At 44.4% G+C, this 14978-nt stretch overlaps 1 protein-coding gene across 1 annotated transcript; it reads right to left on the bottom strand.

Moving 5' to 3' along the window:
* Positions 1 to 188: 188 nt before the first annotated feature.
* LOC308330396 (gastrin-releasing peptide receptor-like) lies at positions 189 to 11717 on the bottom strand (the record flags this gene model as incomplete). Its single annotated transcript, XM_080785243.1, has 3 exons — positions 189 to 464; positions 1399 to 1756; positions 11302 to 11717. The coding sequence occupies 3 exons, from the start codon at positions 11715 to 11717 to the stop codon at positions 189 to 191; spliced, it is 1050 nt and encodes a 349-aa protein (XP_080641369.1).
* Positions 11718 to 14978: the final 3261 nt, after the last annotated feature.

Below are 14978 nucleotides of genomic sequence, written 5' to 3'. Positions count from 1 at the left end.
TAACATTTACTTATCTAATCACCAAATTTAAGTGATACAACAAAGCAGATGGAATACATGAAATCAGTGTTGGGAGATGAATATGCAACTACCGAGTCCTTGCACATCTAAAATCAAAGTTGCCCACAGGTGCGTAGCTTGTTTAGACTGAGGTTATCTGTGCGTTTCCAGCACTTTGACTGGCTAATTTACTTGTATGGCAACTGGCAAGAGCACATGAGCTGTCTGTTGAAGTGCTTGTGGAAGCTCTTGCTCATCAAGTATAGAGCAAAAGGGTTCACGCAGGAGTTGGTGAAGGCCAGGATACGAGCACACACACTGGAAACAAAGTGGGCCATTGAGGTGTCCACCTGGCCGTAGTGGTAGGAGCGGTGGAGGTAGATCACATGCGTAGGGAGCCAGCAGATGGAAAACAACCCAACAAACACCAGCACAGTCTTTGAAAGACGCTTCCGGGAATCAAACTGAAGGGACAGAGAGGGCAGTAAATCAATTAATCTGTTTGCCAGAATTTAAATTTTATATATTGACAATTTGTTGGTCAAATCAAAAAGTGTTTTGGTTCAAAAGTTAAAGCTCTATATTGTGAAAGAATCATCTCTCCTGCTCTTTAAATAAACACAAAATACATTTCCAGATGTGTTTGTTGCCAATTCCAGTCAATTAGGAAAAGACACCTAAATAACTGCCTTTAATGACATGGCAAATCATCATTGTGCTGGATGGCACAAAACTTTCTACAACTAAATGACAGTACATTTGAAGTCGTATTATTTGGTTCACCTAAGTCGGCTACCCTGCACGATCGTGGCCACCTCTCCCCCAAACCATTTCTTTCCACACACACCGTCAAAATAGTCATCCACACACATTGATATCATCTCGTTTAGATTATAGTAATTCCCTCTACACTGGGATTAGCCAGTCATCCCTGTCCCGTCTCCAACTGGTACAAAATGCGGCAGTGAGAGATCACCCTGTTGAGGCCTCTCTCCACTGGCTGCCAACTACAAAATCCTTCTTTTCATCTACAAAGCCCTGAACGGGCTGGCCCCCTCCTGACCTACATCACTGACCCCCTATTCTCTATCCCCCCTTATATACGACCGGAACCAGGCCCCTCAGGTCAGCAGACAGGGGAACTTTACACATCCCACCACCAACAAAAAATATATTGTATTGCTTTTTCTGACCTGTGAAGCACTTTGGTATACAATGAGAGTTGTTTTTAAATGTCTGCTCAATTCTTTTTTTTTCCAATTTCACTTGCTTATTCTGTATGAGTTCTCTCTCCTGATTGGATATCCCGAACTGAACAAACACTAAATAATTGCTATCAGAAAATATAGCTATTTAACACTTTTTTTAAACCCAAGAGGCAAAACAAAACTCCCAGACCTGTCTACTGCTATGCAAGTGTCTCGCAACAGGTATGTCCACGGTGCTTCTCATCAAAGTGCGTGCGATGAAGCAGTAGTACACAGATATCATGAGCAGGGGGATGAGATAGAAGACCATGAAGAAAGCCATAGAGTGGATTTTGGGGTGCATTTCGGTTTCCACTCCCTGGGGATATGGGGCACAGGTCACGAATGTCTCATTGGTTTCACTGATGTGGAAGGTGTGCAGGTCAGAGAAGATGGCTTCAGGAATGGCCAAGGTCATCGAGAGGAGCCAGATGGCAGTTGCTTGGAAACGGATGTGGACTGTAACGCGTGACCTCTGGACGTCCATGGATTTGACAATAGCTTTGTACCTAAACCGAGAGGAGAAAAGCATGTGTCCCTTATGAAATGAAATAAGAGCAATTATGTCCAAATAAAGCTAATACAGAAGCTGCTAATATCAAAAGACTGCTAAACACATCTAAAAGTATATAGGCTATGGTTGGATACTATGATGATGAGCTGGGGCAACATCTGTCGTACCAGTCTGACGCAGTGGGATTTGCCTTCATATGCAAAGATGGAATTCCATATCTCCACACAACTACAGATTGAAATCTTATATTTTATGAGTCCATTGATTATGGGTGAAGATCCGATGCCAATTTGCATTATATATTAGGAAAATAAACTGTATAACAAGCTGAGAAGGACTATAGCTCTCAAATTATGTATCAATGTTTCTATTATAATGTAGAGGGTTCGGAAATAGCCTCCATTATAGTTTTCACTAAAACACACACCCCCCATTTTTTAAGATCCATTAGAACTATTCTTCACATTATTGACACTTCATCTTATTAGACTTCCTAGTCAATAGATGGCGCTCTTGCGCTACTGTGAAACTTAGAGGAACTGCTATAGTCTTGGTCCCACGCATGCGCAGTCAGTATTAAATCGCTGCTGACTGAGCAAAGCAATACTAAAAGTTTGTGTCCGTTCCTCGTTTTTCACAGGTAAATATATGAATATCTAAACATCCCAAATTATGTTGAAACTACGGTGAACTGTCAGTGATAGGTTTAGTGACGTGTTGAGTGTACTAGAAGTGAGTTGGGATCCGTAGTTTTATTGTTTTGAGGTAGTTTTACACTGTGTTACCACACAGACAGCACACGTGGTGCGCATGCACGTGCGTGCGTGCGTGCGTGTCTGAATGTAAAAGTTGAATGTGTATTTGAGAGTATTACATTTAAGAAATGTATTATTGTGACAAATGGAAACTGAGTGTTCTGATTACAGTTTGTATGGTTATCATTGTGCACTTTATTTTTGGTTTATTGAAGGATACAGTTTATTTTTGATTTATTGGGTTTATTGTATTTTGTATTTTTGAAGTATTGTAAAGTAAAATGTTTGTTATTATTTTTATTATTAAATGCACAATATGAATGTTGATATCTTGATGCAGTATTAAATCGCTGCTGACTGAGCAAAGCAATACTAAAAGTTTGTGTCCGTTCCTCGTTTTTCACAGTGTATCCAAGCCTGTGAATATCTTGTACCGACCCAGACTCCCCTAGGTCTGAGGCCGGTAACAATTGGGGGCTCGTCCGGGATTCAGCGTCAACTAGCTGGGAAAGTGGGAACTGCCACGGAGAGAACCTGTGTCTAAAGCTTCAGGGAAGGCTGCATTGCTGTGCGTCATCCAGAGAGTAGAGACCACGGGCGCTAAAGATGGCTACTACCCCAACCCCACGAAGGATGCTGATCTTCACGATCCAAAAGAGACTCTTAGCCTTGAGTACCAGTCAGCTACAGACTGTTGCCAGTGCTGTTGATGTATACAGAGACACTGAGGAGCTTGCGGCTTTGAGTGAACCAGAACTGTATGATTTGATTGTCGACTACCTGAAAAGTGACACGTTGAAAGACATGGAGGATGAAGGCATGTCTCAAATCCTTCCCCTCAACGACATGATTTATGACATGTTCCGACCCCTGGATGGTACTGTGGTAGGAGCTGACGTGGGAGGAGTGGTCGAAGCTGCACCCCTCCAGACAGACGGTGCAGCGATCCAACAGACCAAGTCAACTACAGCGACTATGGACAGAGACACTAGCACACCAACCAGGAACCTTGCCACTTCATCGCCAGCCAGATCCATCACCAGCAGTGCAGGTGGTGCCCCTCCTGACCGTGCCAGTCCGTCCTCCAGTCGTGGTGAGCAGGTGGTGAGATTGACTGATGTAACTGCTCTGTTTCCACGTAGAGAGTTTAAACTTTATGGTGGACAGATTTCTGACACAGGGTGTGAAATGTCATTCAGTAGCCTTTGTAAACAGATGGATGAAGGGTTACATGAAGGGTTTAGTGAGTCAGAGGTTATCCGCACTGTGCTTAAGATAACTAAACCTGGTACATTCAGAGAAATGTTAACTAACAAAGATGACCTTACTATGAGTGAGTTAAAACGGTTTCTCCGTTCCCATATCAGAGACAAAAACAGCACTGAGCTTTTTCAGGAGCTTAGTACTGCCAGACAGCAAGACAAAGAGGGCCCACAGCAGTTTTTGTATAGAATCATGGGTCTAAAACAGAGAGTTGTTTTTGAGTCACAACAGCCAGGTGCAGATTTTTGTTATGACAGAAAGCTTGTTCAGGGTACATTCCTTCACACACTCTACCAAGGGTTGAATGAAAAAAATAACCATGTCAGAGGTGATCTCAAACCGTTCCTCGCAGACTTGCAGGTTAATGATGACCTTCTCCTAGAACAGATCACAAAGTCCACAAGTGAGGAGGCAGAGAGGTTAAGACGCCTTGGTACTGTGATTAAACCCCGACCAGTGACTGTAAGTACAGCTCAGACTGAGCAGACTGACCAGACTAAACAGACCAAAGTTGACTCTGAATTACAGGCTAACCGTGCTGCTATCCTAGAACTGACCGCACAAGTGTCCTCACTGACCAAACACTTTGCCCAGGTTGTCAAACCCACAGAATCTACGACTTCTGTGAACCCAGGTCCAACCCCACACCGACCCCCAATTCGACCCCAAACAGCTGAGACCAGGGGCCGATGTCAGGATTGTGTGCAAAAGAACATTAAACATTGTCCTCACTGTTTCATATGTGGTCAGGAAGGACATAGAGCAGTTGGCTGTCTGCAGAGGAAGGCATCGGGAAACGAGAGGAGGTCACTGGAGTGAGGCTGCCCGTGACCGTCGCCAGTAACAAGTCTCCAGTGCAGGTTAACCTAGTTGAAACAGTAAACCCAGGAAAACCAAAGTCTACACCGTGCCAGCCAACACCAAGAAAACGTGTAGCACAACTAATTGGCAAGCGATGTATGGTCTCATGTGCAATCAATGGGGTCCCTCTCCAAATGCTGCTCGACTCAGGGGCCCAAGTGACTATGGTGGGGAGGGCGTGGGTAGAGGAAGCATTGCCTAGTGTCATAATACAGCCACTCTCATCCCTATTCCCAGATAAACCCCTCGAAATATCTGCAGCAAATGGCACATCGGTTCCCTTTGATGGATGGGCTTACGTTGACTTACAGATACACAGTGAGAGCCATGGACATGCTGACATACAGGTGCCCATATTAATCAGTCAGAACTGTGTTAACTGTCCCCTGTTAGGTAGCAATGTCATTGCAGAGATGATCAAGGAGAACAAAGACCAGGTGGATATGACGGCAATACTGAAGGAAGCCATGAGTGTCAGTGAAAGCACAGTGGAAACCCTTGTTTCTGTTCTCCAGATACTGCCCCCTGATGAAACACCTCCTCAGTACACTGTGCGAGTTGGAAAGAAAGGACTAACTATCCCTGCTGGTCAAATATGTGAGGTGAAGTGCAGAGTCAGAGCATGGCCCCGTGGCGGAACAATGCTATTTGAGCCGAACCCAGAGAACAACTGCCCTGAGGGTTTAGACCCCTTTCCCACTTTAGTAGATGTCCCCAATGGCTCAACTAAAACCGCAAAAATCCCTATTCAGAATTTCACTAAACATGACATCTATCTGTCACAGAGAACCATTTTAGGCACACTAGAGGAAATTACTGAGGCCAAACCCATTAACCATTCCACCGACAACCCAAAGCCCATAAACCATTCCACTGTTCAAACCTGCTCCGCTCTGACCCAAGATAAATGGCACCCACCTATTGAATTGTCACACCTCGAAGAGGAGGAACAAGAGATAGCCAGAGACATGTTATACGATGAGTCAGATGCCTTTGCAAAGAATGACTCTGACATAGGTTGCATCCCAAACCTGCAACTCAAAATTCAGCTAAATGATGAGACACCAGTCCAAAAACGCTACAATGCAATTCCGAAACCCCTGTACAGAGAGGTGAAAGATTATGTGCAGAACCTGCTTGACCATGGCTGGATAAGAAAGTCCACTTCACCGTACTCATCCCCCGTGGTTTGTGTTAGAAAAAAAGATAAGAGCTTGCGTCTATGCGTTGACTTCAGGGAGTTAAACCGCAAAACTGTCCCAGACCGTCATCCGCTTCCGCGCATTCAAGACCTGCTGGATAACCTGGGAGGCTACTCCTGGTTCTCAATACTCGACCAAGGCAGCGCGTACCACCAGGGCTTTGTCGACGAGAGTTCCAGGCACCTGACCGCTTTTAGTACCCCTTGGGGATTATATGAGTGGCTTCGCCTACCCTTTGGCCTTACCAACGCCCCAGCGGCCTTTCAAAGATGTATGGAGGGTGTCTTCGAGGGCATGAGGGACGAATGCTGCTCTCCTTATTTGGACGACACTCTCTGTTTTTCTAAATCATTCCAAGACCACGTGGAGGACCTGAGGCAAGTGCTCCGCCGCCTGCGGGAGCATGGCATCAAGTTACGTCCAAAGAAATGTGAGCTGTTCAAACGAGAAGTGAGATACATCGGACGCCTAGTGACAAGTGAAGGTGTCCAGATAGACCCGACAGACCTGGAAGCAGTGCTGCAGCAAAAAGAGAGAGAGCCAAAGAATGTGGGAGAAGTCAGAAGTCTGTTAGGTTTCCTAGGCTATTACAGATCCTACATACAGGACTTTTCCAGGATTGCACGGCCACTATTCAAGCTTGCAGAGGGTCCCAGTCTGCCCAACCAGAGACCTGTTAAAGATAACAACGTTGCACACAAAAGAAAAGTCACAAAGTCTGGCCAGCTCCCCTCTAATACACCTGTCCAGTGGACCCCCGAACACAGTGCTGTCGTCTCTCGCCTCGTAGACATGTTGACCAATCCACCTATTTTAGCCTATCCAGATTTTAATTTGCCCTTTGTGTTAAATACTGACGCATCCAATGAAGGTCTGGGGGCTGTGCTCTATCAGCAGCAAGGGGGGAAACTCCGCGTCATCGCTTATGGATCCAGAACACTCACACCTGCAGAAAAGAATTACCATCTCCATTCTGGCAAGCTCGAGTTTCTGGCATTGAAGTGGGCCATCTGCGATAAGTTCCGGGATTATCTCTACTATGCACCCACGTTCACCGTGTACACAGACAATAACCCCCTTACTTATGTGTTGAGCACAGCCAAACTCAACGCCGTCGGACATCGCTGGGTGGGTGAGTTGGCAGATTTCCACTTCACCATAAAATACAGGCCAGGCAAGGCGAATGCTGACGCAGACACACTGTCACGGTACCCAGTAAAGCTTCATGGTCACATAGGGGAGTACACTGAAACTCTGCCCCCAGATGTAGTTTCCACCATATGGCAGGGGAACAAAGCAGTGGCTGAGCAGGATGTGCCATGGATGGCTGCACTGCAACTCTCTTCTGATGACGAAGACCCCCCTGTGACAATCCCCACTATCACCCCAGAAGACATCAGAGCTGCCCAAAAGGAGGATGCAGCAATCTCTGAGGTGATGACATTGAAGAGGAGGGGATGGAACCCCAATGACAAAGACAAACGACAAATGCCACAAGAGACAAGGAGACTAGTACATGAATGGAATAGACTCAAACTGGACAAAGGCATTCTATACAGGCAAGCAGGAAAATGGAAACAGCTCGTTCTCCCCAGTAAGCTGAAGTCTACTGTGCTCAAACACCTGCATGACGACATGGGTCATGTCGGAGCTGACAAAGTTATCCACCTAGCAAGGCAAAGGTTCTATTGGCCATTCATGCAGCGTGAAATAGAACATTATGTAATCCGCCAGTGCTCCTGTATTAAGCAGAAACGACCCACCATCCCAGAAAAAGCACCCATGGGTTCAATCACGACCAGTGCCCCATTTGAGCTTATTTCTATTGATTACCTCCACCTAGAGCCAAGTAAAGGAGGCTTTGAGTACATTTTAGTCCTGGTAGATCACTTCACCCGCTTCGCACAAGCCTACCCGACTAAGAATAAGTCAGGCAAAACAGCAGCTGAGAAAATCTTCAGTGATTTTATCCCACGTTTCTCATACCCTGAAAAGTTGCACCATGATCAGGGACGTGAATTCGAGAACAATCTATTCCAGCGACTCCAACAGCTGTCCGGCATTTCCCATTCTCGAACCACACCATACCACCCGCAGGGGAACCCGGTGGAACGCCTGAATAGAACACTGTTACAGATGCTCCGCACTCTCCAAGAGGAAAGAAAAGCTGAGTGGAAAGACCATTTGCCCCACATCATCCATGCATACAATTGTACGAGACATGAAGCAACTGGCTATTCGCCATTCTTTCTCCTCTATGGAAGAGCCCCACGTTTGCCCATTGACTTAGTCTTTGATCTGAGAAAGGAGGAAGAGGTGTCGAGTCGACAGGAGTTTGCACAGAAATGGGCTTCTCGGATGCAGGAGGCTTACAGGATCGCCTCGGAGAATAGCCAGAAGAGCTCGGCAAAAGGAAAGAAATACTACGACCGTGGTGTTAAAGGGATTGCACTTCAGCCAGGAGATCGTGTGCTTGTCAGGAACCTGTCCGAGAGAGGTGGACCTGGCAAACTCCGTGCTTACTGGGAGGAGAAAGTTCACAGAGTCATTGAACGGGTGGGAGACGGGCCTGTGTACAAAGTTCAAGCAGAAAAGGGAGAACGAACTATCCGTGTTCTGCACCGTAACCTCCTGTTATCTGTAAATGACTTACCATTTGAAGAAGATGAGCAGCCCTGTCATGCACAAAAGAAACAGAGAAAACAGAGAGACAAACAGAATAACAACAGAGAAGCAGCTGAGCAGGAATCGGATGATTCTGCTGAAGAGGAAGGATATTCCTACAACCTCCGATCGTTACCTGTGTACACAAGGAGGACTGTCAGACATCTCAGAGCTGTAGCACCAGAATTCCAACCTCTAAGACAAACAACAGAACCAGGTGATATGCATCAGCAGGAGGAAGCAGTTCCAGTTGTTGTACCAGCATCAGCACCAACACCAGCTGACACGCTGCCTGCTGAAAATGTCCAGGATACAGGTCCAGGGGTGCCAGAGGATATGGTTGAACCTGACATAGAGCCACGAGGTGGAGAGGAACTGCCTGCAAGGAGGTCCACCCGGACTGTAACACCCAAAGAAAGATTCACATATGAACATTTCGGACAGCCGTCATACCAGCACTGGAGGCCCGAAGCGAACGCCATGTTCACATGTGTGCCTTACCCCATGACCCCTTACACAGTTCTGCCCCAAACCTACTACTACCCTACCCCAACTGAATGGACTTATTAGGACAGAAGACTTAAATAGGATTTGACTGACATTCACTGACTTTGACTACACAGACTAGACTGATGACTTTTCCCTGACTATGACTTGACTACTCATTGTTTGTTTAGTTCTAGATGTCAGGAGACATCTCTTAAAGCAGGGGAGAGTGTAGAGGGTTCGGAAATAGCCTCCATTATAGTTTTCACTAAAACACACACCCCCCATTTTTTAAGATCCATTAGAACTATTCTTCACATTATTGACACTTCATCTTATTAGACTTCCTAGTCAATAGATGGCGCTCTTGCGCTACTGTGAAACTTAGAGGAACTGCTATAGTCTTGGTCCCACGCATGCGCAGTCAGTATTAAATCGCTGCTGACTGAGCAAAGCAATACTAAAAGTTTGTGTCCGTTCCTCGTTTTTCACAGGTAAATATATGAATATCTAAACATCCCAAATTATGTTGAAACTACGGTGAACTGTCAGTGATAGGTTTAGTGACGTGTTGAGTGTACTAGAAGTGAGTTGGGATCCGTAGTTTTATTGTTTTGAGGTAGTTTTACACTGTGTTACCACACAGACAGCACACGTGGTGCGCATGCACGTGCGTGCGTGCGTGCGTGTCTGAATGTAAAAGTTGAATGTGTATTTGAGAGTATTACATTTAAGAAATGTATTATTGTGACAAATGGAAACTGAGTGTTCTGATTACAGTTTGTATGGTTATCATTGTGCACTTTATTTTTGGTTTATTGAAGGATACAGTTTATTTTTGATTTATTGGGTTTATTGTATTTTGTATTTTTGAAGTATTGTAAAGTAAAATGTTTGTTATTATTTTTATTATTAAATGCACAATATGAATGTTGATATCTTGATGCAGTATTAAATCGCTGCTGACTGAGCAAAGCAATACTAAAAGTTTGTGTCCGTTCCTCGTTTTTCACAGTGTATCCAAGCCTGTGAATATCTTGTACCGACCCAGACTCCCCTAGGTCTGAGGCCGGTAACAATAACATAGCCTACACACTTTTCAGGAATAGAAAGCCTGCCGTTTCTATTAGCTTAGAATCCCCATTGATGATGTCACTGGTAGGCGGAGTGAGCCCACCAATGAGACAATGAGCTGTAGGCTACATATGAAGAAGAAACTTCTGTGTTTTTGTAGGCTATAGCCTGCCCTATTGCGTGATGTTTGGAAACAACGTGTAATAAAATGTTTTATTTTGTTTTGTTTTTAAAAAATTGGCCTTTTGGTGGCGCATTAAATTGCAAATGTGAAAAATGTGGGCATTCGTGATAGGTCCTTCAATCAGCACCTCGGACAGCGACCAGGTGGGATTGAGCGAACCTGCGCGCAGTGATGCAGGCCACTGCATTCCACGTGTAACAAATTGTTCCACCTCTCTTTTCCTTATAGGAAATTAAACCCCTTTTAATGGCAAAGAAAATACAGTTGTCCGAGTCCTCCTGGCTCCAGTCCTGGTAGCCTACTCACTGCAGAAGCAGGTCACTGTTAATTATTAAATAAAAGGCAGCGTTTAAAAGATGCAAACTTCAAACTCTCGGCACATTTATCGGAAAAGCACTCTGATGTATAGGCTAACTTGTTTCCAGGTAGGCTAAATACTGAATAATCATTAATTTTATAGCACATTTTTTAGAACCAGTAGTAGCCTAAATAAAGAGAATGGAAAATGCTCTTGCTTCTTCACGGTAGAATAACTTTCCATGTAGGCCTAATAAATTACAGACGTTTCGGCGCCAGTGGTCGTCAGTGAATGGTCTACTGGCATAGGCAATATAGGCATACATGGTTGCACGAATCGATGGTGTTATTAAAAGGGTATTTGCATCAACAAAAAAATAGCCAATAACCAAATTATCATGGCCATAGGACTAACTAAGCTATTAGACGCATTTAAAAAAATCATAGGCCTAAATATAGGCTCATCTGGAAAATGTTGCCAATGGATGTCACAGAGATTTAAAAAGTGAAGTGTAGGCCTACTGTGTGTGACCTATTGCCTCACTAAATGTCATGCGCAATGTTACAATTATAGGCTATAGGCCTTCATTTAAGGACCTCCTAACAGCACTGAGAAAACATTTATAAGTAGACAATTTGCCCTGCACTTTTACAATCACATTTTTGTGAGGATGTGACAGTTTATTGGCAACACAGAACACACTATAGCCTATAATCCGTTACGGTCCATTTGGGTCCATTAATAATTGTATACCGGTCAAAGGATAGAGCTGTGAGCGTGAAAACGGAGACCCCCACTGAGGTGAGCTGGACGAATGGGATGAGTTTGCATCCAACTCGGCCGAACACCCACTCGTCCACGAGGTACCGGCTGGCGTCCACCGGAGCGCAGGTAACGAGCAGCAGCAGGTCACCGAGTGCAAGGCTCGACATTAACAGGTTAGGCACTGTTCTCATGGACTTCACGCAGATGCATATCTTCATTAAAGTGACATTCCCCAATAGTCCAATACTAATGATAATAGCATATACGACGGCGATTCCAATACCGGGAAGCCAAATGTAGTATTCCTGTGAGTCTGTATTGTTCCAGGATACATTTGATACATTGAATATCATCATGACCCTGTTCTCCTCTGTGTTTAAAATGAGCGAATCCTCCGAAGACATTGTAGCCTCAGGTGACTGTAAAATGCATATCCTCTCATCTGAAACGTTCGGTGAAGACTGCATGTCACTACATACTGTGCACACTGCCAGTGCCTACTTGCTGGGGCAGTGGGGCGTGCATGCATCACTTATACCTGAGCGGAACCTACCAAAGGAAAGGACGAAGCGAATGCAATTATGCAAGATTGGGATATCCTATCGTTTTACTTTCAAAATGGACTCGGCTGACCTGCTATTGAACCTGATAATGCGCTTGAATTCCAAGTTCTGCAGCTACATTTATAATCTATCAGTGTTGATGGTGTGATTAGCCCATATGTATAGCCTACATCTCCAATCTCTGTCAATTGTGCAAAAGGCTGTTTCAAAGTTTATTAGCACATTATTGTGTATTTATTTAATTCAACCAGAACACAATATGCGAAGAAGAAACCATGCAAGCACACTGTTTGCCAGAAGGAAATCAGTTGATAATATGCATGAAGTGGTATAGCATAGCCAGGAGTCCTGAGTCTTTAATAGCCCAAGATGCCCTGCAAGAAACCCTTTGCTCCAAAACATTTTGCATAGCTTATAATTCTGTTCCAAATGTGTTGCTAATTAAAAAATCGCACATAATAAGCCCCTAGTAGCCTACAGTATATGCCTATAGGTAGGCCTACTGTATTTTGTATTTTTATATTTTGGTTGTGAAGTTATTTCTGGCTATTCTGCAGTAAATCTTATTATCATTCATACATCATTGAGACCACATCTACAGTATATCCTAACACCGCTTTTGGGACTTTACTTTCCATAATAACCCTGCATATAAGTTGATAAATGGTTTGCAACAACAAGGTATGAGTAGGCCTATGTCGTCACTTTTGTTTAGGCTACTAAAGTCATTTTATGGGAATTGCTTCTATCACTGCATGCATAATAGGGTATGCTGACAGTCAGAGAACGTTGTGTGACAACTGCTTTTTCCACTACTAGGCTACAGTAAATCATCAGCACCATGGACAGCGCTCCTTCCAAAAGTCATGTTGATTCTGTCGGTAGTGATTTGCTGAAAATATTAGTTTATTGTTTTTTCGTCACAAAGCTGAGACGTAGACTGTCATTATTTGATTAGGCCTGCAATTAATGAATGCATTTTAGTATACTGATGATGATGGTTGTTGTTGTTAAGGGGCTAACCCTAACGTATCGAATCCCTTGGAATCCATGAAAGAAATGCATTCTGAGAAGGAAGACAGGCAGTGTATCCCAAGCCGTGCATATCCACGGCTTCCAAAGCCGTGCATGCCTATTCCCACTATAGGCTGAGGAAGACATCACACACTCTCCTATCCTCCTGGTGGAGACCTGTGCCCAGAAGGGCACTTTTTCTAGTTCATTTCTGCATCTCTTAGGGCCCATTTATGAGTGCTACTGTGAGTTTATGTTAATAAATATATTGGACTGCGTCAGTTTGCCTACTTGGTTCTGCTTCTGGGTCCTCACCTGATACATCGTGACACATTGTTGATTTTCCAAGCTGGCATGGAATGGAAACAAGCCTGGTTTTATCTAGCCCCATATGTGCCCTCTCCCTATGCTCATGAGCGTAGGGAGAGGGCACATATGGGGCTAGGTTTTATCTAGCGTCAGTATTATAATAGTCTCTCAAGACAGACTGTTGCCTCAGCGGAGGCGCTGTTTTCCCGAATATTTGACGATGGGATTCTCAGATTGGTATTATAATGACTCAAATATTAAATAATCTGCATATCAGCACCCCCACCACCTCAGGACATTGTGGTACTGCAGCTAAAACTCCTTTCAAAATCCAGAAGGACTAGTTACGGTATATCAGAGTGATGATTGAGGCTCAAACCATTCGAAATAACTTTGAGGGACATAGGCAATATGATATTAAATATTAAAAGCAGATTTAAAATGCATGTTTATAAGTGGTTCTTAAAAATGTCCACAGAGGCTGCAGCTGTCAAGACAGGGCATTCTGTCTTTTTGTTTTTGGGAGAGGTTAGGGGTTAATTATCTTGACACTTGGCAAAACTATTGACACCCAACCTGGTATGAGGAAGGACCTGGTACAAGGAATTATGCGTGCATGTGTGGTGACTGTGGCATGTGTGTTGGAGACCCCAAATAGTAGCCTAACTGCAGCCGGTAAATATATGTATATACAGTATGCATGTATTTTTTCCCCCCTTTATTTACCCAGGGTAGTAGCTGAGCACAAGTGCTAATTTTCAGCAACGCCCTGCACATAGAAACACACACACATTAAAACCTGGGAACTGACCAGTACAACCACGGTCTTATACTGTTGGCCACTAAGTGCTCCACTGGAGCAGTTGGGGGTTCAGTGCCTTGCTCAAGGGCACTTCAGCGGTGTTGGGTGAGTGATATCCAATCACTACCCGATTCTTGCTCGTCCGGGGAATCAAACTGGCAACCTTTCGGCAACAAGGGCGCTCCTCTAACCCTTAGGCCACCGCTGCCCAAAATGTATGTATGTATGTATGTACAGTATGTATGTAACTAAAGGGAAAATGTATAAAAAGTGTGTGTGTGCGCGCATGCGTGTTTGCGGAGGAGGCGTTTGTGGAGGAGGCTGGGGCCGCAGCTGTCCTTCAGGTCATTTTGGAAAATGGTCTACGAGTGGAATGCGAGGGCTGCATTCCAGTTGATGTCAGGGCTGCCTGACATCAACTATCTTGAGCTGGCCTGTGGAGTGTTTAGGACAAATGGCACCTTGTTCTGATATCTGTCCATTCGACCCAAATCCATGTATAAACAGCTCTTATAGTATCTAACTATTGGCTTAATATACCTCACCGGACAAACGTCTAATTTCTCTTTTGGGTCTCGAGCTGAAAAGTTGGGGAACCACTTTGTAGATGATTAGTGTAACCTGTAAAGTGTATGCCTCGTCACAATGCTTTTTCCTTTGTGTTTTATTGTGACCATCTTTGCATGCAGCTGTGGCCTATGTTTTATACAACTCCCTGTGCAGGTTTGTATTGAGATGCCCATATGACACCCACCACTGCCTCATGTACAATTCATTCAATTGGCTGCAGCCAAAATCAAGACGGCAACTATACTGGTATCTCTTCACTTATAAATGCATTTATTTTAGGTGCCCTGCTTACTTGAAGCAGTACCTGACTCAGTCTACCTCATCCTATCCACTAAGACATCTACAATACCCTTACTTTAAAATCCCCAAAATCTCCAATATGGTTTGGCGGAGGTCTTTCTGCTACA

The sequence above is a fragment of the Protomyctophum bolini genome (genome assembly GCF_963924005.1).
Source record: "Protomyctophum bolini genome assembly, chromosome: 16".
Taxonomy (NCBI): Eukaryota; Metazoa; Chordata; class Actinopteri; order Myctophiformes; family Myctophidae; genus Protomyctophum; species Protomyctophum bolini.
This window is presented reverse-complemented; position numbering and strand designations above follow the sequence as displayed.